This window comes from Polistes canadensis, unplaced genomic scaffold (genome assembly GCF_001313835.1).
Source record: "Polistes canadensis isolate GaletaPanama2010 unplaced genomic scaffold, ASM131383v1 scaffold_270, whole genome shotgun sequence".
Lineage (NCBI taxonomy): Eukaryota > Metazoa > Arthropoda > Insecta > Hymenoptera > Vespidae > Polistes > Polistes canadensis.
In genome coordinates this window covers 2,860-29,005 of record NW_014569817.1, presented here as the reverse complement: position 1 = coordinate 29,005, position 26,146 = coordinate 2,860, and the positions used below count along the sequence as shown (strand labels likewise).

Here is a 26,146-nt window from a genome sequence, read left to right as displayed (position 1 = left end):
ATTGGGGAGGCCTTGTTTGGTTTTCATTTCGATTCATCGATATTCGTATCTCGATCCTTCCACCCACCTCACTTTTACTGCCCTCCCCTCCCCGCCGCTAAAGCCCAGCTTTATCTCCCACATCTCGAACGCTCCTTAAGATTCTCTCCTTTTCTCTTACTCTTTTTCTTTTTCTTTTTCTTTTTCAAACCTGCAGCTTTCTTGTTTTTACTTACACTAACGTACCTGATACAGCAGCAACAGAGGCTGCAACACGGCTTCTAGTTCGCCCCAAGCTATCTCGTTCGATTGACCTCTCTCTCTCTCTCTCTCTCTCTCAGTCTCTCTCTTTTTATCTTAGATTCTATCTCTTTTTGATCTTCTTTGTTCGACGGCTTATTAACAAACGGATAAGTTGATCAAAAGATACATGGACACTCTACGCATACATGTATTTACATATTATTTGACTCATCACTTGTCAAAATGAACGTTTCAATTGCTAATTGTTGATCAAAATGACAGACTTGGTCCAGATCATATTCAAGTTACATTTGATGTTCTCTGTCTTGCATGACTATTCTTCTTAAAAAAGAAAAAAAAAAGAAAAAAGAAAAGAAAGAAAGAAAAGGAACGAGAACAGATTTCTTTCACCTCGGGCTATAGTTGAGACTTGTATTCGTGTGACTGATAAAATGTTAAGCGAGAGTGAGAGAAAAAGTGTAGAGAAAAAGTAGGTGGAAATTATAAGCCGACAGAGAAAAGAATCGAGATGAGTAGATAGGCATGCAACGCACGAGTTATGAGCATCGTACTGATAAAATCGAAAACAAGCGATTGCCCTGTGCAACCGTGTTATACGGATTTATGCATGTATGAATGAATGTATGTATGTAACGAATGTATGTATTTATGTAAGCTCGCACGTTTGCGATACTATGGAGGAAGAAAAGAAGGAAGGTTTGGTAGTGGGAGGAAAAGGAAAAGGTGAAGAAGAAAGAGGAGGAGAAAGAGAGACGTAAGACACATGTTTCCATCGTTGGTAGACACCGGTGAGACTTCTCTATCTTTCTCTCTTTATCTTTTTTCAAAACCGGTTCCACGTGCGTCCGAATCTGGGCTATACTAGGTCAGTTATTCAAAAACTTAAACATCGTTTTTTATCATTGAAATGTTGACAACAATGGCTATATGATTAACAAAATGCATTCGTTCGTTCATCAAAATTGATCATGCTCTTTCTAATCATTGACTGTCCCCGTTTTGATTGATGCAATGTATAATATGATACAACGCGTGTATACCTAAAAATGCCGTAAAGATTTTCTATGATCATTGTTTAGATAGGAAAGAAAGATAATACGATTCTGAAGAAAAAAAAAAGGTCGAAGGAAAAATATCTTACGAATAAGGACTCGAAATAAAAAGAAAAAAAATAAATAAAAAAAGATAAAAGGTAGAAGGAAAAAAAAAATAAAGAAAGAAAGAAATATGGAAAAGAAAAGAGCAAGTAGAGCAAACAACAACAGAATATTGCCGTTCACGAAATGCCCTCTCTGTGCAACGGAATTCTTACGTTGCTTCCTTTCCTTTCTGTTAGACTGGTTCGTTCTTTCATAACCTGGTCTCTTGCTCTCTCTCTCTCTCTCTCTCTCTCTCTCTCTCTCTCTCTCTGTCTCTCTCTCCCTCTCTTTCACGAGATCGACCACTTCGAAGAATCGTGAGGGTGATGCGAGATAAAACGACCGCAGAACTTGCGTAACGCTAGCCGCGATCAAAAACGATTTACCGGAACGTGTATAAAAGTTGATTCGCTGTTAATCGCGACTTGGACGGCTTTGCGACGTGACTGTTCGACCAAGAGATTAAAAAGGTAAAAAGATATTTTTCATTTCATTGATTTATCCGCGATGCCGATGATTTTGCAGTTGATAATTCCACCTAAACGCCACCGATAATTATTGTCGACTACGTTATTTTATAGGAGAAAAAAAAGAAAGGAAAAATCTCTCATTGGGTGATTTAACAATTTTCCTATAAATACATATAAGTGATATATCATTAAGTTTTGTTTCAAAATAATATTATAATTTTATGTTATTATAATAAAATAATAAAAATTCTTAAAGAACTTTTGGAAGGGGGACAAGAATGATTATTAATAAAAATAAAATTTTTAAAATAATTCAATAATATTATAATTATATTATTATGTAATTCTTATGTACTGAATTATTTTAACTACACGTAAGATACATTCCTAAATCATATTATAATAATATACGAAATATTCTTATTGTAAAATATATTGCATTGTATAATGATTAAATATCGATTCTCGTGGTCATTTAACGTAAGCCACATCTCCGATTATTCATCGATTTTCTAAGGATTAAACGACCAATCAAGAAGGCAAGTCCGTTTTTGCAAGTCTGATTGTCTCTCGGATCGTAGTGTACAAGTACTTATATATTGTATATATAGACACGTAGATATACCGTACGAGCTGGCCCGTTCTTATCTTCTATATCGTTGGTACGGTCGAATTAAAATGTACTTTATGGCTCGTGTCAGGCGATAATAATCGCTCGAGCCTCTTTCAGAAGAGATCGAGACTTTCTTTCTCTCTCTCTCATTTCTACGTGGGTGTAACGTTTGAAACATTTGAAACAATTCCCATTCAGAAAACAGAGAGAGAGAGAGAGATGCGAATAATACACGCGATCAATAAACAAGAAAAAAATTATCTAGAAATTATATTTATATTTTTTTTTTTCAATTATTATTATTATTATTATTATCATCATCAACACGATAATATCCTTGAGAAACATTAAAAGACTCGTTAATTCACTTTAAGTGTATACTTAAGCAAATTGACAAATTTTTGTCCAAAGAAAATAATCGAAATTTTCTTTACTGATATAAATGCGAAAGAGAGAAAGATAAACGTGTTTAGAATTGATTCGTTTTAGATGATCATGAACTAGGTAATACTTGCGAAAGATGTTACACGATGGATAGATAGAGGATATAGAATGCTCGCGTGTTTCTTCGTAATAAGATATTATTATCGTCACCGAGGCACAAGTTTATCGTTTACCTCGGATGCGTGAAACCGTCGATCGTCGCTTTTATCGGCGAAGAGGAGAGCTTCGGAAAGATAGAAAAAGATAGAAAAATAAAAAGAGAGAGAGATAGCTCTTTGACTCTCGTCGGGTTGAATGAGAGGGCCAAAGGGATTCGATCGTCGGAGATTTGCCGAGTCGAATCGTTTCTCGGATCGTTCTAAATTGCCCTTTCATTATCACGGCACCGTCGTCGTGAAGATGCTGGAAGAAGAAGAAGAAGAAGAAGAAGAAGAAGAAGAAGAAGAAGAAGAAGAGAAGAAGAGAAGAAGAAGAATAAGAGAAGGAGAAAAAGATGGCGAAGAGAGAGAATAGTCTGTTTCTTCTTCTTATTATTCTCTTCTTCTTATTCTTATTCTTATTCTTATTCTTATTCTTTGGTATGTTTCGCGAGAGAGAACATCGACGATCCCGAATCAAATCGGCGAAAAGAAAGCCGAGACACTCTTCTCAACGTATAGAACGAACGTGTTCGAATGATACGAACGTATTTCAGGAGAGAACGAACGATGCCTTCCGAAATGTATCGAGAACCGGCTCTGAATCTTCTTGTGTTATTCAAAGAAAGAAAGAGAAAGAGAGGGAGAGATGCAAGCGATGAAATTGCAAAGAATCGTCTCTATTCCTTGATCGAACTTAAATTGGCTTGGATTGTAAAGCGTAATATGGAGTGTATTGTATCGAATGAAGTTTATCAGTGTTACCGTGAAAGTGGATAGAACGTGTATCTTTCTTATATCTTTTATTTTCAACATATTCTAGCTCTCTATCTTTAGATATATCAAACATGTATTTATACAAAATACATCTTGATATGATTAAAAAATGATAAGAGTATATAATACAGAATGGAAGAATACAAAAGTAGAAAGAGGAGTAGCTCGACTGTAAGCAAACTGTTGACGAAACGGCAGAGAAAGAACGAATAAGAGGAATAAGGATAAGAAAGAGAAGGATAAGAGAAATAATAAGAAAAAGAAGCAAAGGCATGCGTGCATCACGCGAGCGGAGGCGAACGCGTGTAAAGATGGCTCCTCGGTTCGCCTGACGCCTGGCAAACGCCGAGTTGGCTATGAGTGAGCTGATTGGACTGACTCTTGGGCTGGGTACCCTTCGCGGATATATCATGGACTATCAGGCGTCCATGTACGTAGGATCGACTCGACATGGAGTACAGGGATCATTACTATACGAAACCCTAGCAAGTACCCTCTTTGATTGACGCACGACGTTACGCCAAACTCGGAGGCACGCGAACCTAACAAAACGAGGCCTCTTTCCTATTCCAATATTTTCAGGTTACTTCATCCAAAACTGTCTTTGTTTCTACGAACGTCATCTTTCTTTTTTTTCTATTATCAATCAAGCTCTTCTTATACTTGTCTCTTATGTATGGTTTGGTGTATGTAGTATATAGGATGGAATTGTACGGAATGAAAAAGCAATACTTCATATATTTTTAAGTCATTATAAATAGAGAAAATTCCAATGTTCATTTCCATGTCGAAATAAGAGTTCTAACAACGGCCTAAGTACACCCTTAGTCTACCCACCGTCATCACCACCACCTTCCTTACCTACCTACCTACCTATCTACTATCTACTACTACTACTACTATTACTATTACTATTATTACCAATACTACTACTGTTTGAGTTCTCGTGCGTCGTTTAATTACCGTGTGTAACGAGTTAGAGTGGCTGGCGTGCGCACGAAAACCCTTCTCGCGAGAAAGGGGTGCGATATGCTCGCTGACGTCGTCCACGAATCACTCGAAATTACCAAGAGTATCGTTGTGACAGCCACTATATATTCCCTACTACTTACTAATATCATCAAACATTGCAAACTTCCCTCGCGTGTTCTCATTCAAACGTTTCTGATCGGATTCGAAAGTTACGTAAATATACGCGTAGGTGTCTTTAAAGCTCCTTCAAACGTCCAGCATTCAGGTGTCTTCCGAAGGTTGAAACATTCTCGTCGACACGATTCGCAACGTCGCGTGTCCACTCGAGGGTAATTGCTTTGAGAGTAATACGTAGGTATATACTAGGGAAAGTACCTCAGGGAAAATTTTCAACGAGTAAGTGTACTTGTCTTCGACTCGTGGAAATCTCCTTGCCCGTTTTAATGATCATTCTTCAGGAATGTCTAGAAACGATTTTTAAACTTTCTGTCTTTCAAGATTTTCCAATAAGATACTCACTTGTGTTACCTTACTTTTGTATAATATTTATCTCCAGAATAGGGAGAGAGGGAGGTCAACAAAAAAAATAAATATTAATTATAATAATAATAGTAAATTATGAATTTTTTTCTTTTCAACTCTACAATTGTGTCAGTTCATTTTCAACAAGATATTTGATTTTTATGATTGAACGTAATATGAAATCTGTCTAAATGTAAACGTGATCTATCCATCTAATTCTATTCGTCTAACTCACGATCTATATGATTTACAGATAAGAACTGTAACTGCTTGTCAAGGGCTATATCCAAGCGTATAGATCACGATCGATGTCGAATGAAAATAAATAACGTGCTTGTGGTAGGTATCCGTTCGATCACGATTGGCATTGACGATCGATCTGATCCCTAGCATAATCTCGCCAATTTGTGAGTGCATCTTAGAAACGTTCGAGCATTCTAAAACGCAGGAAGAACATCGCTAAATAAGCGTGCGTGCTTGCCATTTACCGGGAGGAATCACTAAAATCGAGGGGTATGGATAAGGGAATGAGAAAAGAAAAATGCAAAAGTGAAGAGAAAAAAAGGGGAGAAAAAATTTTACTTTTGTTATTTTGCCAAGGTCACTGATATAAAATCGGACCAAACAATTCTTTATAAAATAATATAACATTTTATAAAAATAATTCACACACATTACTTTATTTCTTTTTTTTTTAATTTTGTTTAAATTGTAAATACAAAAATAATGAACAAATTGAAAATACGAAAAGTTTTGAGAGTAAAAAAAGGTTTGCTATGAAAGAAAGCATGAAACAAGGTGAAGCTTTGAGAAAGGAAAGGATGAGAAAGAGAGAGAGAGAGATCGGATTATAGAAGCACGCAGGAGACACGTTTGCGAGGGGTGTTGTATGCGAGGAGGGTGTAACCACCGTTACGAGGGTGGTTCGAGGGTAAAGAACAAGAAGCGGGTTCCAAGCATAGTCAGCTGTTTTAATATGGGTCAGTGGTACGTTCCGGAACGATCGATTTCCGTCGGTACAAACTTTCCTGTTCAAAAGAGGACAAGTTAAGTTTTCGAAGGCCATGAAAAATAAAACGATCAGATGGTATGAGAATTTAAGAAAAGATTAAAACCTCTATCAAACCGGGATGTATGAACGTAATGCAACTAGGTTCGAAGACCTTCCCTTCTACGCTTCTACTTTTCTTCTGTCGAATTTATAACATAGTATATATCTCTATGTATATATATAAAACGATTAAATCTCTGAGTAGAGTTGGTCAGGCACGAGGATCTATCGATCGGCTATGTGGTCGTCTGTTAACTAACTCTTAATATTTTAATATTAATTCTTGAATTTGTTTCTTTTCATTTCCTCGCTTATTTTTAAACTTGCTATAATAATTATTACTCTTAATACTAGAATTATCTATTAATATCTATTTTTTAGATTTGATTTTCTATTCATATTCTTCAAATCTTTTATACATAATACATGTAATTTGAAGAAAAAGGGAAATAAAAAAAGCCAAAAAAAATAAATTTAATTTCTTGAAAATACTATAATAAAAATTATTGAACAATATTTAAACACACAAAAAATCATCATTTAGAATAATTTATCAACGTTTTAGCGTTAATCATAATTGGTCTTCAGAATCTATGTATAGAATTTCAAATAAAATCATTTGTAACGCTTCGAAAATGATAACAAAAAAAGTAACTTTTGCGAAAGAAACTTCGTGTAAGCAATAGGGAAAAGAAATGAAAATGAAAATAAAAAAGAAAAAGATAGGGAAAGAAAAACGAAATGAAAAAGGAGGAAGACTCTTTGGTGAACAGGAGCCTGGCGCCATTGCGATACAATACGGAGCCCGATGACTTGCATTTGTATCTCGCCATCGAGAAGCCTCGATGATTATAGCCATGGGCCCTTTCGTCCTTTTCCTTGTCTCTCTCTCTCTCTCTCTCTCTCTCTCTCTCTCTCTTTCTCTCTCTTTCTTTCCTTCTCCTCTTCCTCCCCTCTTTCTCTCTCCTTCTCCTCCTCACTCTCTCATTCTATCTCTCTCAAACTTTTCTCTCCTTTTCTATGGGACGTACCATAAGCGTTCTCATCGAGCGTCCTGTCGAGAAACGATCTCTTCTTCTTCTTCTTCTTTCTTCTCTTCTTCTTCTTCTTCTTCTTCTACTTCTACTTCTTCTTCTTCTTTTTTCTTCTTTCATCGATAATAATATTGTGACTTTAGTTACTCGAGCTCAATTAATAATATTAAACTCTTTTTCTTGTTATTAATATTTGAAAAACAAAAAAGAATAAAAACAAATATTTCATTCGTCTATGTTACTATACTCTCAATAATTTTAAATGTTTTGAAAATGTTTATGTGCAATGATAAATTTGAGTAATTTTTAATTACAATTTATAAAATTTGTCATTTAGATTGTTTCGATAGTTCTAGTGTTGAGATTTAGATGATCTAAGAAATATTGTTCTTTTGACAACAAAAAAATCGTATTCATCTAATATTAAAAATAACTTTACTACCGTGTAATTCGTAGCAAAAGGATTTTAACCACGCATGTATATATATATATGAAGTGTCACGTGATCTCGATCACGCTCGCTCAAATAGGTAGAACTCAGGTAAGTAAAACTCGCAATCGCGACGACCTGGACGGATTTTATGAGAGCAAGACGCTCGTGTCCCTTTCGTGTCGTTAGAAACTTCTAAGTACTTATATACCGACGAGGAGAGGAGAGGAGGAGTGTAAATGCGATAAGCCTTTTTATCGAGTTCCTTATTTTTTCGCGAAACTACCAAGAGACTGTATTTTCTTTACGTTGAATCGGCGAACATTTCTAACGTGAAACGATAATATAAACCAACTCTTAACACATATATTTCTGTATTTCTACATTGTAAATATATATTTGAAATAACAAACTCTCTAATGATTAAAATAATAAAGAAAAAACCTAATTAACTTTAATTTCCATAATTTCTCAACTAGTAGGTAATATTATCGTGATTGTAAAATACTAATCAAATAATAAGAAGAAAAAATATGAGATTTTCATTGAAATCTTTGACAAACATTTCGTTCCGTCGGCCATCTTTGGCATCAAGATACGACGATAATGGTAGGAAAGAAATTTGCAAAGAAAAGATTTCGTTTAATGGAGACAGAGAAGGGGGAGGAAAAAGAAAGAGAGAAAGACAGAGAAAGATAGAGACGATTTAATCCTTCTTGTTTGTCTTTGCATTAATTATCTAGAATTAAGAACGCCGCTTGCCACGACGCCAGCCAGCCGGATTACTGGCTTTATTATTACTTGTTGCAGATTATTAATTACCAGGAATTACGAGCGTGATGCACAGTACTGGACGAAGGTTGGTGATGGTGGTGGTAGTCGTGGAGAAGGAGGAAATAAAGGTGAGGGTAGTGGTTCTGGTGGGCCGAGGGTTGCTATTGCTATTGCTGTTGCTATTGCTGTTGCTGTTGCCGTTCTTGGCTGGTAGATATTATGAAAAGAAAAGAGGTTCCTCCCCAGGTTTGTGCTTTCAATTAATTTTCCTGAATTAAGAGACGATTGTATAAGAAGGAATTAAAGCTTCTCTCTGAGTAGGTACGTGAACTTTGCAAATCGATAATATCGTCCTACAGCTTACAAAATAACGTATATCAATTCCTTTTTCTTCTACATAGATATATATATATATATATATCTATTTATATATCTATTTCCCTTAATAGAACGAACAACAAAATTATATAAGATTTTTTTTTTATATCTATCGAAAACAGCAATATTAACAGTAACAAAAGAGAGAAAATCTTTTTCTTCGTCACCAACGGGGAACATTTTAAATGTCGATTGAAAATGCGTTGTTAAGACACATAAGTACATACGTTATTATATTTCGTCTATATCTACGATTAGAAACGATGAATAAAAGAAGAGAAGAAAGAGAAAAAGAGAAAGGTGGTTTAGGCTAGATGCAGCTAGCGTAGGTAGTCGCTACTATAAAGTCTACCACGTATCTATATCAAAAGCAAAGCCAACAATGGGGTCATACAAGCCCTTATAATATCGTAGCGGTTCTCAGAGGAGAAAAAAGAGAGAGAGAAGGCCAGCTGCCATAACCGATACAATTGTTAAACGTGTACACTAGCAAAAAAAACAGAGAGAGAGAGAGAGAGAGAAAGAGAGAGTATCCAAAAGAATAAAAACATGAGTAGATAATTTTACTCGTATTTGAATAACAATGACTTCAATAAAATTATCTTATTTTCATACAAATAATCTAACGAATGTTTTGATTTAATCAAACAAAGAAAATTCGAATTATTTCTTTGTAAAAGAAATAGAACGAGGCTCGTCGAAATCGTGAAAAAAATAGCCCCGTTGGAAAGGAGAGGGTAAAAACGCGAGAAATATTCAAATCGTGCTTAATTCGTATGATTTATGAAGGTAAAAAATGAGTACACATGTACACACGTACACATGACAGAAGAATAGGATGGATGTTAGACGAGCCGTGTTCCTCATACGCACGCATCGATGCATCGAGACTATGCACCAACGAAGAACGTTGAAATAACGAACGGTGGAAATAAATATTAATAAAGAGCTCTCTCTTTCTCTCTCTCTCTCTCTCTCTCTTTCTCTCTCTCTCTCTCTCTCTCTCTCTCTCTCTCTCTCTCTTTCTTTTTCTTTTTCTTTTTATCTCTTGTTTTCTTAGTCTACCTATCTATCTCTATCTGTCTTTCTTTTTCTGCTTAACTCACATAATCTTGTTTCATTACTTCTCTGTCTCTCTCTCTCTCTCTCTTTATCTCTCATTCTCTCTTTTGCGTACTCTACGTGCCGGTGCATTGTTCAGGCCATTACGAGAGCCAATTAATCTATGCACAATTTTATAATTAAACGGCTAATAGTGCATAGAATTATAGTCCAGGGACGCTCAAGTGCTCCCACGTACGGCGCTACGGTGTTTTCTGACGTTACGATGGGAAGAAGACACACATAAACGAATATATATATATATATATATATATATTTTTTATATATTATACGAAGTCACGGAAAAAAAGGAAAAGAATCAAACAGCAAAAGCTAAGCGTTTCTTCTTCTCTCATTTTTGTGTTCAACTATTCTTTTATTTTATCATTATCAAATAACTTTGATTTACTATTTTTATTAATGACTCGTATCTGTCAATCGATTAATGATACAAAAAAAAATGTTAATGATATGAAAGTTGTAATAACGATTTAATGGTGAACGTTAAGGATGAGGTCAATAAAAATAATCTTTGTTCGATATGTGCGAAGGCGGAATTGTAAGGCATTGATTGTTAAAACGATCCTCATTTTAAAATGATCTCATCTCGATGAAGATTCTCTTTCTTTCTCTCTTTAACTCTGTACCTATTGCGATCGCGATAGTCACGATGATCGATAAGGAAATAATAATGCGGGCCCTCTTTGTACGCGGCTAACGAGTCGAGTCAATTATATTAATTAATTTGCCTAACTCGGCCGAAGCAACGATTATATACTAGCTGGTTATATTATCCCATTGGATGGCAGTGAACGTTCGTGCGCAACGAGCCCTCTCGTCTTTAATTAGTTGTCTACTAAAAGAAAAAAGAACAAGTAAATAAAATAAAAAGATGATGATCCAGAGAGAATAAAAGAAAAAAAGGAAAGAAAAACATGATCGATCGAAAACATTAAAACGTGGAAGAGTAAGATAGATGGATATTAACAAATAAATCGATTCATTTACTTTTCTTATATCGATCGAAACGAAAATCGGTCAACAAAACGATCTACACAGACGATTAAATTTGATCTTTTAATCTGATCAAAAGTAACTTCTCCAAGTGACTTTTCATACTACTAGTATTATTTAATACTACATAATAGATAAATCAGATAGAAAATTAATGTAGGACTATTGTTCCTGATGGAAAAGCTACGATACTAATCCAAGTTATCGGAGAATGAAAGAAGAATCTACGACGAAGAACGTAAACGTCCTTCCGAGAGGAAAGAATTTTAAAGAACTTCCGTCGTCCAAAGTGTTTTAATTTCTAATAGGTGAATGTATTTAAAGAAAACATGATTAAAATCCTGAACATCGATTCTATATCATTGGCGAATCCGAACGAACGAACGAACGAACGAACGAACGAAGCATCGCACCTGGCGCCGTGCTGCTCCGGCAAACCGCAAGAAAAAAGCTCTTGAATTATCGATGCGGTTCTCGATGCATGCTGTTGCATCGATGCTGCTGCTGTTGGTGGTGATGGTGTTAGTAGTGGTAGTTGTGATGCTGCAGCAGACTGCAGCTCGTAGAAGTATTGCGACTACGATGGTCGTAGTCGATCGAGAACATGTACATGTATATGCACATACATGTTCGATGTTTGGCTGTAAATGCAAGAGATCTGTGTTTCCCTGTAGTCGTTGTTGCCGTTACTGGCATGATCGTGCATTATCAGAGTGTAACGATGCCAATGGTACACGCGATCGGACCACACACAAGCTCTCTACCGTGACCTCTTAATCATCTCATTTTTTCTTTAAACTTTCGACTCTTTCTATCTTTGATAATGTCCAATATACCTAGCTAATTTAAAGTTTCCCTTATAGAACATACAACAACAGTGATAAGAGAACGAGAAAAGACTATGGGATAATAAATATTAGATAAGAGTTTTTTAATTAATAATAAACGAACTGGAAAAATCAATTTCATTGACTTTCACAGTTCATTCACCGTCCGCTTCCACATTCAGAAACATAATCGATGTTAATTCATTTCTACGATTTTGTTTTCCACATTTCTGTTCTAACGAGAGTAATCTTTTAAATTATGTTTAACAATAAAAGTGACACGAGAGGATGCTTTTTTGTGAATATTATTTTGAATATTTGAATAATTCTGAACAACATAGAATGATAGAAACTGAATTTCGACGATCCGTAAGAAAATAATAAGACCCGCACGAGCCGACGGCTCGCAGAGTTCTGTTCTCTTCTGTGACTGCGACTGGGATTATTTGGATCCCTATCCCTACGGCTTTCTCCCTCTTTCTCCCTTTCTCTTTCTCTCCTTGACTCTCCCTCGATCCTCTTTCTCCCTTCTCTGTGTCGCGTTGAATCCGTTTCCGTTGTGACTGCTATGGTTAGCTTTTCACAGGACAAATGTTGTCCGAGATACTTGCTTCGATTTATTTCAAAATTGATGCATCATCCATCAACAAATTGAAAAGAAATACGAAAAAAAAAGATGGTAAAAGCGTAGAAAATTTGTAGATTCGATTTAAGTACGAGAATAAGAATTTAATCGATAGAGAAGTCGACTAAGAAACGAAGATGAAACTGACAACATTTTCTCTGGGAGTAGTTGGGATCCCCTCGTTCCGTTTACCATTCCGTTTCGTCTGTCGTCTGTAGCGTAGGTGGGGTAAGCTTGTAGTACACCACCTCTCATTCTCTGTATCTCTCTCTCTGTTCCTTCCTCTCTCTCTCTCTCTCTCTCTCTCTCACTCTCACTCTCTCTCTCTCAGTGGGGACGATTCATTCAGAGAAACTGCCGTGAAAGGGACACCTGTTGGCACGAAACTCAATGTGACAATCCTAGAAACACGAGCACGTGCCACGAGGCTCGTGTTAACAACGCTTTAGCTTTATATTGAACTTAACTCGATCTGTTAAATATGTTTCCTTATTTATTTGACACTAAAATTCGTAAGAATATTCATCATTGGAAATTTTGAAAGAATACTATCGTGAGAATGCATCGATATGTTCGGAAGATGTTGACTGCCGGCAGGCAACAAGTCTAAACGATGATTAAGTCTTAAGAAACGGTAGGTGGTAGACAATTAAAGTACTTTTAGGCCGAGCAGTAGCGCCGAAAGGCGGATGGGTGAAGATAAAGTGTTGCCCAGGGGCGACACCATCCGTTATTAATGTATGCGAGGATCGTAGCTTCCGCGAGTAAGACCTTCGCGCGATCAATCCAACCTATACCTAAAAGCTTGACTTATCTCTTGGATTTATCGAGCTGACCAGTCGGTCAATTTTAAATGGATTTTGAGAGACGAATTGACAAGTATGTAAATATATTTCCCATAGAAATAACTTTGTCCGTTGAGGCGTGAAAGAAATTAGCACGAGTTTGGTTATCTGCAAGTTAGATGATCTTCAAACTGGTTCCTTCGATTACGTTGATCTCACGCTCGATCTATCAATCTTCGTAGAATGTGGAATAGCTTGATTAATTATCGCTTAACCTACCTGGCCGTTGTGCAGTCCCTGTAGAGAATGTCGAAGTCCTTGCAGCTGAGAAGTTTACAACGATTGACGCCCGGTTGAATGGCTCCGAGACCGCGTAGGATTCTAACCTGCTCGACGTTGCATACCAACGGCACGATATCTAGTCTCTTTAGCTTAGTATAGACGGTATGTAAACCACCCACGAGATGTTTCAGGAAGAGCTCAAAGGCCTGAGGCAAGCAGAGCATGGTATCACCGGCAATGATAAAAGCAGCGACCTTCTGGCCACGATAATCGACGAGTTTACATTCGTTCGCGGTTGGATCACTAGTACTGATCGGTGGTGGACTGTTATACGATCTGGGTGGTAATACAGCGTGATGAGCAGCCATCAATTCCAAAGGTGATCCATGATGACCGCTTAACATCCCACCTAGCTGGCCCAACAGACCCAGTCCCGGTGGCGGTAGTCCTGGCATTCGTGGTACCATTCCTGGAGGTGCACCGGGTCCTCCCCCGGCCGACAGAGGCGGTGGACTCAGGGGAAGACCCTGTGGTGGTGATCCTCTCGTCGGTGAGCCTGGTGTCGGTACACCACGATGTTGTTGCTGCTGCTGTTGTTGCTGTTGATGTTCGCGTAACTGATCTCGTGGATGGGATTGTTGTAAAGAGGATTGATGCTGGGAGCCGTGCAACTGCTGTTGCTGTTGACTCTGTTGCGCTGATGGACTATGAGGATGCTTTGGACTGCCGGTTACGGGACTGGCACGACTGCTGTGTTCGGAAGAGCTGTCCATCGCTCCGTGGTCCATCGGTGGCTAAATTTTCTCTCTGGTTTACTTTGATTTATCTCTTCTACTTGTTCTCTCTCCAGCACTTTCCTCTCTCTCGTCGTTTTAATAGTAGCAGACTGTATCGTCTAAGCCACAACAACGAATAACTATGTTCGCGAAGATATACCTACATATATGTATCACAATATGAAAAAAAAAAACACGCGGACTTAAGATCACCGGGTCGTTGTAAAATATATCTACAATGTCGACCGTCCCAATGAAAGCTTATCACTGTCACTTGAGAAATCCTTGTCCCGTACGATTGCAAGAGAAAGTACGAGGTTCACCATACGCGAGAACACGACAAGTCTTGCTCATATCTTTTCGCCGAGTCTTGATGTTTGCACTTAGACGAATGAACGAATCGGCGTCCATTTGTCGTCCATCGCAAGCATCCTTAGCTCAAACGAAGACGTCCAAGCGACGTCCAGAGGACGACAACAACGAACACGACGACGACGACGACGACAACGACGACGACGACGACAACGACGACAAGGAGTTAAACGATGCCGATTACGTTTCAGGCGCGACAATCACAGACAATCCGACAATCACACTAGATCGAAAAAGAGAAAAATAACGCGAACGCGAACTCGACGAAGAGGATTGCCAACGCCGACGACGGCGACGGCGACGACGACGACGGCGACGACGACGACGACGACGGCGACGACGACGACGACGACGACTACGGTAACTCGCGCAGGGACGCGCGTCGCTCGTTCTCAAAGTGGCAAACGCTCTCTCGGTCGAGTCCGGAGTATTTCCCTACCCAGTCACAGATGTAATAAATAAAAACATCAGTAGGAGCAGTACGAACGGGGAGGATGGGCGTTCTCTGCGCGTAACAGGCAATCCGGTTGGCGGAGCCAGCAGACGAACGAGCTTTACCATTGGCTTTTGGGTAGGGAGTGTCGACGCCTTCGGAACCTTCCCTCGGTTGGTGGCGGGTCTACCAGCGCTCTGGTAGCCCTCTCTCTTTATCTTCCCCACTACTAGGCAACGACGCGGCAGAGACCACCACCACCACCACCGCCACCGCCGCCGCCACCACCACTAGCATCAGCACGACGGAACGCGCTTCGGTTCTTCGAGCCACGACTAACAGCGAGAACAGACGAGGAGGACTGACTAGAAGAGAGCGCGACGGCGCTTCTCTCGGCGCTTCCCGGGAGCCAGTAACACGCGCGCGCAGATACACGATTCTATGCGAAAGACAGGGAGAGAAAGTGAGAGAAAGAGACCGAGGACAGTACGACTCGACGAGAGAACGTACCGGCAGCGCTGACGGTTCTACGAGTGGGGATTTCTTCTTTTTCCTCGCGACTTCTACCCCTCCTCCTCTGCCAGCCTCTCACGGAGGTATACGTTCAGATCCTCCGGCCCGCCCTCCTTCCAACGATCTCTCTAACATTCCCTCCGTCTCTTTCTACCGCGAGACGGCCCTCTTTACCGCGTTTCCTCCACCTCCCAGGGACTATGCCCTCTTCTTCCTCCTGCCACCCTCCTCATGCTACTCTAAAGAATGTCGCCGGCTACGTTCGAATCGATCGTTCGCTCTCTCGCGGTACTCCTCCCACCCACCTCCACCATATTCGCCATCAGCATTACACGCGCGCACTTATTTCTTCCGTAGGTAACTCCGCTTCCTCGCGATCTTTCTCTCCCTTCCTGCACATCTTAGTCGTCTTTTGCTCACGAACCTCTCGCTCTCTCACCTCCCCTCTTCAATATCCTTCCATCTCTATCTCAGTCTCTCTTGCGAGCTCATCTGACCCCTACCAAACTTCCACCGGCACTTTCCCACCCTCAATCCCAACCACCACTACCACCACCAACACCACCACCACACCAGTATCAACGTTCTTGTCGTTGTCGGGGTATGGGTGCTTAATATCTTTGTACCATAGCCAAGGCGTACATATCCACCGACTGTTCTCCCGGAGGTGAACTTTTCGTGCGAGTGTGTTTTGCGAGTAAGGAGGAAAAAAAGAAAGAAAGAAAGGAAAGAAAAGAGGGAACAAAAAAGAGTATGAAAGAAACGTGAGAGAACTTGATTCTCCCTCTTTTTCATACTTCTCTTTCTTTCTTCCTTCTCGTGAACCAATCGGCCGACGTTGATAGGTTGGTGCCAAGTAATGATCAAGTAGTAGGCGTACTCCTAGTTAGATATATCGATGCCTTCCGTGTTTTACCCATTACATTTGGAATTTTCAAATGGTTGCATCGATTTTCTTCCCCCCAAAACAAAATTAAGAACAATATTCTTACGTGAAATTTAATAACATGAAACTTTCTCCATTATATCAATGTTTTTTCCAATAGAATTTTTCATAATTCACGAGAGAAAATAAATTATTTGTTTACATTAAAAATTAAGAATATATTATGAAAAGAAATTAAAATAAATATTAAATAAATGATCATTTTCTATATGGTTTTAGATGAAACATTTTGAAAGTCGAAATAACTTATGAGAAATCCGATGGATGAAAACGAGTGCGTTCGGCAGGCAGGAAAGAGGGAGGAGAGGCAGAGAAAACCCTGGTCCGATTATCTTGTCATAGATGTTTCAAGAGTCGATGGGAGGGAAAGGAAGAGGGCAACGTACTACTAGCCTCCACCTCCACCATCACCTCCTCCTCTCTTTTGGTCGGTCATCCCCTCATCGGCCCGGTGACCTAAATCTACCGATGAAGGAGAGACTCCTCTCCACGCCTTCGTTATATTCGTGTAGGTGTTTATTTGTGTTTGAAAGTGTGTGTGTGTGTGTGTGTATGTATGTGTATATGCATTTGTGTGTATAAGAGGAAGACAGAGTATACATATATTCCGTAAGTTCGCGCATACGTTCGCCGACCGCAGCTGATCCCTTGACCTCGTCCAACCCCGAACGAAACGGGAGACCCCGATGGGCCTAACGTTCATTGACCGTTGGCGCTCAACCGAAAAGGGCTACTCGCGATTCGGCTAGCACAAGGAGAAGGAGGAGGACGCTACACGTTTCTTTTCCAAAATCCCTACTTGCTTTTTCACGCGCATCATTAGACCTCCTCCAGGAGGGGCTAAATTATCCGCTAAATATTCGCTCTGGTATACTTTAGGATATTCCTTTTTTTTTCCTCCTTCACAAGACCCTTTATCTTTAACCATGGTAATACCCAGGTATAGAGCTTTTATCGTGGACACGAAACAAAAGATAATTTTTGTTTATAATAATATTATTCTATTACTCAATATATAATGTACATACTTTTGAATTCATCTGTTGTATAAAATAATAAAAAATTGATCTCAATCTTAGCACATATGATAATTGTGTATGATAATCTCTCCCTCTCTCTCTCTCTCTCTCTCTCTCTCTCTCTTTTATATAAAAATAAAATAGAAATATATTATTATTCCTATATTCTATATTGTAATCTGAAGGTAGACAAAAAATCGAAGATGAAGAAATTGAAATAAATGCATAAACTCGTGCTCTCCAAAAGAGAAACTCGTTCGCTTAGGTTTATTCGCTGAGTCGTTCGGTCATCCGAGATAACGCGAGAATCGTTCTTTGTCTCCTGAAAGCGATCGATCATGAGATCGGTGTCCGCCGTCGAACTAGAAGGCGGCCCTCGATCGGTAGGGGGACCGATGTTTGCCTCGACCCAAACCACGTCCAATTAGTGGAATTAATACCGGCTAGGCTTTGGGGGAGCTAATGCCCCTGTGTGCATACCTACGGGTATGCACGCCGATGACTGCACTTTCCTTCGTGCGTAATGAAGGACAAACGCGCCGACGCTCGCACCACTTCGATGCGTTCGCGAGTAAACCCGATCGGTTACTGCGCGCTCTTCTCTTATACGCGGTACGACCTTAAATTCCGCGACTCTGCGGTGTTATGTCCGCACACGACACTCTTCTCTTCCACTATCTCATTCCATCTCTCTCTAGCAATCTCTCTCTTACAAGACCGACCCGTTTGGAAACTCGTGCGCTTAATTACGTTTCGATGCCACAACTTCTCCGTAGACTTGTTCGTTCTACTGTTAATAATAATAATAATAATAATAATAATAATAATAATAATCATCATCATCATCATCATCATCATCATCATTGTGACGATGACAGAAAATAATAATAATAATAATAGCGATGACGATAATAATAATAACAATGATAAAGTAAGCTGGCCACTAATAGGGCTTGCGATGATCCCGACAACAACTTATGCATCTGTTCTTCACTTTTCTTTTGTTTTATTCCTTAACGTGCAATTTTGGTGTTACACTCACATATATATATATACATATAATATATTTATTCATTAAAATAGAATAATTAAAAGTATATTGTAAATTACTTTTGATATGTACCGTCTTGAAAGCATATCTTTTATTCAAAAATGTTTATCTCATCTTCTTCGATCCTTCTACCAAACGTTCCAACTTCATGAGTATGCGCGTTGTTTCTCTGCCTCACTCACTCACTCTCTCTTTCTCTCTCACTCTCTTTCTCTCTCTCTTTCCCTCACTGTCTCTCCTCTCTCTCTCTCGTTTTACACGAGCTGCAGCACATTTTCAGGCAGACTGCCGTGTGATACGCATTGTTCGACCTGAACACCATATTCTCCTCTCTCACTCTCTCACTCTCACTCACTCTCTCTCTCTCTCTCTCTCTCTCTCTCTCTCTCTCTCTCTCTCTATCTCTCTCCTTTGGTGGACTCTCTCGTTTGGCCAACGCGTGCACGCACGACGTGTGTATATGCATCGTGCATAGACGTTGTTGCGTAACCCTCGTCATTGTTTGTGCCTCGCGTCGTTGTTACACGCCGGCACGCGGAAAGCCGAGGGTAGATTTTAGCCTCTGACGGGAGATGTAAAAGAGTGCGCCAATTTTTGTTCACCTAACACCGCGAACCGACGTGTGCCAACGTTGAATTCGTTCTACTGGAAAGTCTCTCTTTCACCTCTCTTACGATCTAGTACAAAGTACATCTTTACCTACCCCTAATTCTTCCTTCTCATTACCTCCTAAAAAACTTACGAAATTTTTCATATATTTCATTATTTACTTCTCCTGTTTTCCTGTCTATTTAATATGAACTAATAATCTAACGTTATAAGAATATCTCATAGATTATTATTACGTACATAAATATATAAATTCAATCATATCAAATCCTAGATATATTAAATAGATACGCATACAAAATAATTTGTACAAGGACCCTATTAATTATTTACGTACATTTCATGGATCGGTCTATGCATATGAAATAGAATAAATTAGACATCTTTCCCTTATATCCCTGGATCGTCGTCATTTTGAAAGTCCTTACCAAGGTAGAGGCCGCAGAATCCACCATACGAGCTTACCGCGACCGCAGATGTGCGAGTAAGCGGTTAACCCTTAGCGGTCGACCATTTGGTATTTGCGGCATTGGTAGTTTTCAGTTTCAATTGCACGTCCTAATCTTAACACGAAATAAACTATAATACGTATCGTTTTCAACCATATAAGGTCTGCAGTTAACAAATGTATCTAATCTACGTTATACCCATATTTTTAAAAATACTCGTATAAAAAGAATATCAAAGAAAAATATAGAAATAATACCAATCTGTGGTAGATAGAGATGTCGAAGAGACGAAAAGTGCGAACATGCGATTAAACGTATGTCCAACAAGCGGATATTCGTAAAAGCTTGCAAGAGCGAGCATACTCGCTCGAATTTGTTCGAAGAGCGAGCACGGACAACGGGAGCGAGGTATGCAAACGAGTCGGATACAACAGACAAAGTGAGAGAGGGAGAGAGAGAGAGAGAGAGAGAGAGAGAGAGAGAGAGAGAGAGAGAGAGAGAGAGAGAGAGAGAAGCACGTTTACATTTTCCAGATTGAAATGTTAACCCACTAGGAAGGTGGCCGACGTGCGTGCGCATTATGGCTTATAACCCGATAAAGCCGTGCTTGTGTATGCATCCCACCCTTGCAGGCAGCATCCCTGTCGGACGACTCTCTCTCTCTCTCTCTCTCTCTATATATATATATATATATATATATATATATATATATATATAGATATATATGTATATATCTTTCTCTCTCAGTCTCTCTCCACGATGGAGCAATCACCGTCGATAAGCATTGTGCGAAGCCAATACAATGGACAAGACTTTCCATCCGCTCACCCATCCCCTCCCTCCGACCGTATCTCACTAGTTCTCTAGCTCTCGGGTTCTCTCTTTGTCTCTCTCTCTCACTCGGTTGCTTTCTCTATAACCTCCCAACCCACCTTTCATCCTCTCACGCAAAATCTTGGTATAATCCTCCGAAGCCGATCCTGAATATCCTCCTGAATCAGGAATAAACGAGACTCTTCGATTTAAAAATATAAAATATTTATAATCAAATAATTTTGATCGCTGGATGTCATGTTTTTCTTTTTTTTTTTTTAAACCATTTTTCCTTCGATATTTATTATTTAAAGTGAAAAGTCCTTAGTATTGTAATAGCCTATGCTCAGCTATAAAGCGTTATTACTTTTACACCGTTAAAAGTTCTCGCCGTTTTAACGCGAAGATGACGACGACGAGGAGGAGGAGGAGGAGAAGGAGGAGGAGGAAGATGACGACGACGACGACGATGTCTATAAAACATTTTCTCGAATACGGCCGATAGAATTATCGTTTCCTGTAGCGGCGCAAAGCATCATCGATAAAACGTCCTTCGTGTGAAGAGTTTTAATTAAAAGGCGATACCTGTCTACGCGCTTTGAATCCGAACGGGGATATGATTTAACGTTAAGGATAACGATAATGATGACTATTAATATATTTTTCATGTTATTTACTCGATATAAATAATAATAAGAATAAATTATCAAGTAGGTGTGGGTACTTTGGAGAGAAATTGTATTATTTAGGAGACTTGATTGTTCGTAAATCAAATGAAGATGATAAAAAATAAACGGAAAGACATATAGAAATATATTAAATATCTACTTAATTACGCGCGAATATGCTTTAATATCAGAAAAAGGATAAAAAAATAAATAAATTGTGGGAGTAATTATACACGATTAAAAAAAAAAAGAGGGTATTGTTATAAAATAAAATGAAATTTGATTAAATTATGATGATAAAAAATAAATGAAAATACAAATAGAAATATAATAAATATCTGCTTAACTACACGTGTAAATAGGTAATTATACAAAAAGGAAAAAATGAAAAATTGGAGTAATTATGCGTGATTAAAAAAAAAGGTATTGTTATAAAATAAAATAGGAATATAATGTGCATAGAGAAAGAGAGAAAAAGAGGAAGAGAAAGGGGAAGAGAAAGAGAGATTATTGACGGTATAAATGAAAAAGCAGAGGCAATATTTTTCTCCGTCGGCGGGCCGGGAGTGCAGAGAACGTGGTTCGATTTTTCGGCATGGCTTTGCGCGTAGCTAATTACCCGTGTGCCACGTGTTATTATAAATAGCCAATCGTTACTGGCGGCGGCGGCAGCATTCGCGATTGGCCCATAATGGCGTGTTATCGGATAAATAAAACGGATAGCCGCTTTCGATATACATAGGAGGTTGCTTGCATCCCGATTGTGCAAGGACGCTAACGCGATACCAACCAACCAACCGACCAACCAACCAACCAACCAACCAACCAACGACGCGGATCTGCCTATGTGTATCTACGTTTTCCGCGATTCTACCGATCCCTCGTAAATTTTATCCCAAATCGTCCTTTCCTATCTATCGATACGAAAATCATTTTTAATCTAATAATTATAGCCTATATTCTACCTCGTGTGTCGATGATGGCAAGAAAATTAGCACTCTACATATTTCTCTATATATTTATACGTGTACATAACTAAACGATACTCCCAACGATCCATGCAACTTATTGTCACTTGACAAATTGCATCAGTTTTAAAAAACGAGTTTATCGTTTAAATCAAATCGTTTGCTTTATCGATAATAATAATTCTTCTTCTTCACTAGCGCGACAGTCCAATGTGGAGCCTGGCTTGTTCAAAAAAGACTTTTCATGTTGATCTGTTGGATGCTTTTGTTCTCCAGCTCTTCATTTTAAATACTTTATTTATAAGTAATTAATTAATACAATATATCTCATATTTTAAAACCGATTTCGTATCTGTTTCCGATAAATCAATCCGGTTTTTTCTTTTTAAGACTTCGCGACAAGATTCTTTTTTACAAGATAGAGCTGTCAGTCCTATGCTAAGCTCTCAATCTAAAGGACCAAGCCTCCAAATTTATTAAATCCGCGGAGACAGAGAGGTGTCCAGCTACACCCCCGGCTCTGGATACCCATTTTTGTCGCCTCTTACGACATGCATGAGCTACATTGGGACTATTCTTGCACACCCGGTCACCGAACGGGTGAATAATTATTCATTTTACTCAAAAATCAATCATATCCATCTACCGATTGCCATTCGTATATAATTTTATCTATCCAACGACGATCTATCAATGAGATTGAAAGAAAATGTTGATATCTCCTTTTAGCGTAAATATATTCCGAGATTTAGACACAATGTAAAATAACCACATACACACAACACATATACAAGCACGCGCAAACGCATGCAACGAGTTCTTTCATATGCAATATATCTAAGCTATGACGGTGGCCAATGGCGGTGGCAAAATGCGTCTTTAACATAACGTGCATCGCGTTGTCAGAAGAGACGAGTCGACCAAACGCATTAGAAAACTCATTTGAATACGACACAATATGGGAAAGAGGGAGGGGTTATAGAATAAGAAGAAGATGCGGTCGCGTTAGCTCATGACTAAATTCGCTTGCCGGCTATAATATTGTCCCATGAAAAACGTACATACATTTACTAAAAAATCGGTTGCTAGAACTCTTGCAGAAACATTTTTTTTCTTTTATTTACATTTTTGTTTTCGCATCATCAGATTACTACATAAGATCAGTCAATCTCGTGAGCTCAGAGTAGCTCGTTAACTTACCCAACGAAGTATTTACTTAATCGAAAAAAGAAAGAAAAAGAAGAAATCTTAGAGAAAGTTAGCCGCAACCCGCCGGAAGGAATCTTCATCGTCCCTTTAAAAACGGGATGAACGGGGGAGTTGCAAGCGTAGTAAATGGTCAATAATTTTCCTTTGGGCTTTACGCGCTCGGTGCTCCGAGAGACAATCACGTTGACACCGCGTGATGGATGTCCCAGCTTGCTCAAAATAGGCACCCTCAGTTTTCCCGCCAATAAAGCCCATTGTAAATGCGAACTATTCGAAATATTAGAGCGCGCACCGGCGATTACCGGCCGTTCAGTCATCGCTGCTGACGCACCGTAATCCTTTCCCCGTTCTTTCTCTTTGTCTCCTCTCCTAGCTCGTTATTTGTTCTATCTCTCTCGTGTTCTCTCGTGCTCTCCCATTCTCTCTCTCTCTCTCTCTCTCTCTCTCTCTCTCTCTTTCTTTTAAACTATTTCTATCTCCTTTTTCAAAGATCCATTCGTGTTTTCTTCCCCTCCCCCATCGATCGTTACCTCGATCAAAATCACAATTACAATAAACTTGGAATAAATGAATATTACATAAATCAAACCTTTATATATAATCGTTTGCATAAATAATTTCTAATAGATTTCATCGAAGAGTAAGAGTAAAAGGGTTTATCTTAAAATCTCGTGTTACATATAAGGCGGTTCCTCCTCTATCTAATACCAATAATCTGACATAGTTCATACCCAATGAACAGTGTACAATGATATATTCTAACAACCGCATAGACATTGTAAGCGGAAAATCGAGTAAGCCTGTGTTCATATATCATATATCAAGCCCCGAGTTCAATGCTTGTTAAGATCTAACGATGATCCTAACAATAAAAAAGTCGAATTTATCAGTAAATTCTATTAGATATTTAAAATGTTAGGATATTTGCGTGAATAACCCATTTAAGAGTTCGCACGCAGGCGTGAAAAGAGAAAGAGAAAAAGGGAAATGAAAGAAAAAAAGATAATATTTTTAAAGAAATGATAAAAAGAAGAAGAAAAAAAGAGAAAGAAAATGTTTCGGCACGCTGTTAATCTCCATTATAATTGCACGCACGGCCCGAAAAAGGAGATGACCGAACAATTTCGAAGTTGGATTGTCGAGACATGATGGATCGCCCTTTTGTAGCCGGCACTGATGATACCTCGCAGATGCGTATCCGGCGTACCCTTTTCGAAACGAAACCACTTGCCAGCGATTATCGATTAAATGCGTGCACGTTCGACTCTCTTCGATCTTTTCCTTTCTTCTTCTCCATCTTCCCTTCTTCCTACTTATCTAATACTTTTTCTTTCTTTCTTTCTTTCTCTTTTTTTTTGTTCTTCTAAACTCGTCATCTATAATGTCCCAACATCTGCGGCATGTTACGTCTATTATATATAAATCAATTTTTTTTCAAATAACAGATAGATACACCATCTGTATAGTTTCAAAAATTCAAATCAGAAATCTTTGACATTATGTGTAATTTTTTGTTGAAAATATATAAGATTGCTTTTTCTCTTCTCTATTTTTTGGTTTGTTTTCACTTCTTCTTCCTCCTCTTCATTTTCTTTTTCTCTTGTTTCGAAAATATTTCTCACTTTGCTAGGTGAATTTGACGCACAACTTCATTTACATGAGTTACCGGAAGAAGACGGCTATGTACGCGTCTCGGACTTAGCCACGTAGTAGTGCGTTGCATCGAGCAATCTTGGTAGCATTAAGAAGGTGTTTACCTTGATACGAACCTGCAGAGTCGAAGTTTACTCTGGTATAGCCAGGAAGCGTGGCTCCTAGCACGATCCTCCGAAATACATTTACTTGCACTCTTCGTCCATCCTTTTTCAAAGAAATACATCATTTTTTTGTTTTCTTATAATATATACAAACATATACTTATTAATAATTAAATGTACGGTATAATAGGTACAGTTTAATAAAGTAGGAAAGGATTTCATAATAAATGTATTTCATTAAATTACAACTAACAATATTGATCACACAATTCTGTAACTTATTTTTGTATAGAAGAAAAGAAAAAAAAAGAGAGAGAGATAGAAAGAAAGAGAGATCAAACAGTTAGATAGACTCGAGGAGGAACAGATGTCCCCACTCTAAGTAATCCGATGCTTTTACACTAATCTAATCGGTATCATTAAATACAGGAATACATTTAATAATCGATAGATTTTACTGGCAAGCACATTGACCATATGATATCCTTTCTCTACACTCGAGAGATAAATGAATTTCCTCGATTTACCGTGTCACTGTGATAATAATGATTTTCATAATGTCTACCAGTAGATAGATTGATACATAGATAGACAGATATATATATAGATATAGATAGATAGATATATTAAGCGCATCCTATCTGATAATAATTGAATTCAATGGACTAGGATATAATATATCTTTAGAAGGTGCGCCAAGCCGGTATCTTAACGAAACGCAAATTTACATATGGTACGCATAAGACTAAGTTTCCTTCGCATAAGCACATGTGTATATACATACATACATTTTATAAGTACATGTATTAGATCTATACATTTAACGAGAAGAACTTAAAGAAGAACTTAGAGGAGAACTTGAAATCATGATTCTTATGTATTGTAGTATTACAATACATCTACCTATATAAATGTATATATGTATCTCTATGTATCTACAAAGAA

The 26,146-nt window shown here is 38.5% G+C and overlaps 1 protein-coding gene across 7 annotated transcripts in view; it reads right to left on the bottom strand.

The window, feature by feature from the left end:
* The window catches only part of LOC106790927 (dachshund homolog 2), a gene marked incomplete at its 3' end in the record, with an annotated part of 190,928 nt that extends 175,453 nt beyond the window's left edge, over positions 1–15,475 (bottom strand). For 6 of the 7 annotated variants that reach the window (XM_014756193.1, XM_014756195.1, XM_014756190.1 and 3 more), the window contains 1 exon segment: positions 13,616–15,474. In XM_014756193.1, the coding sequence (XP_014611679.1) occupies positions 13,616–14,406 (791 nt within the window). 7 annotated transcript variants of the gene reach the window in all.
* Positions 15,476–26,146: the final 10,671 nt, after the last annotated feature.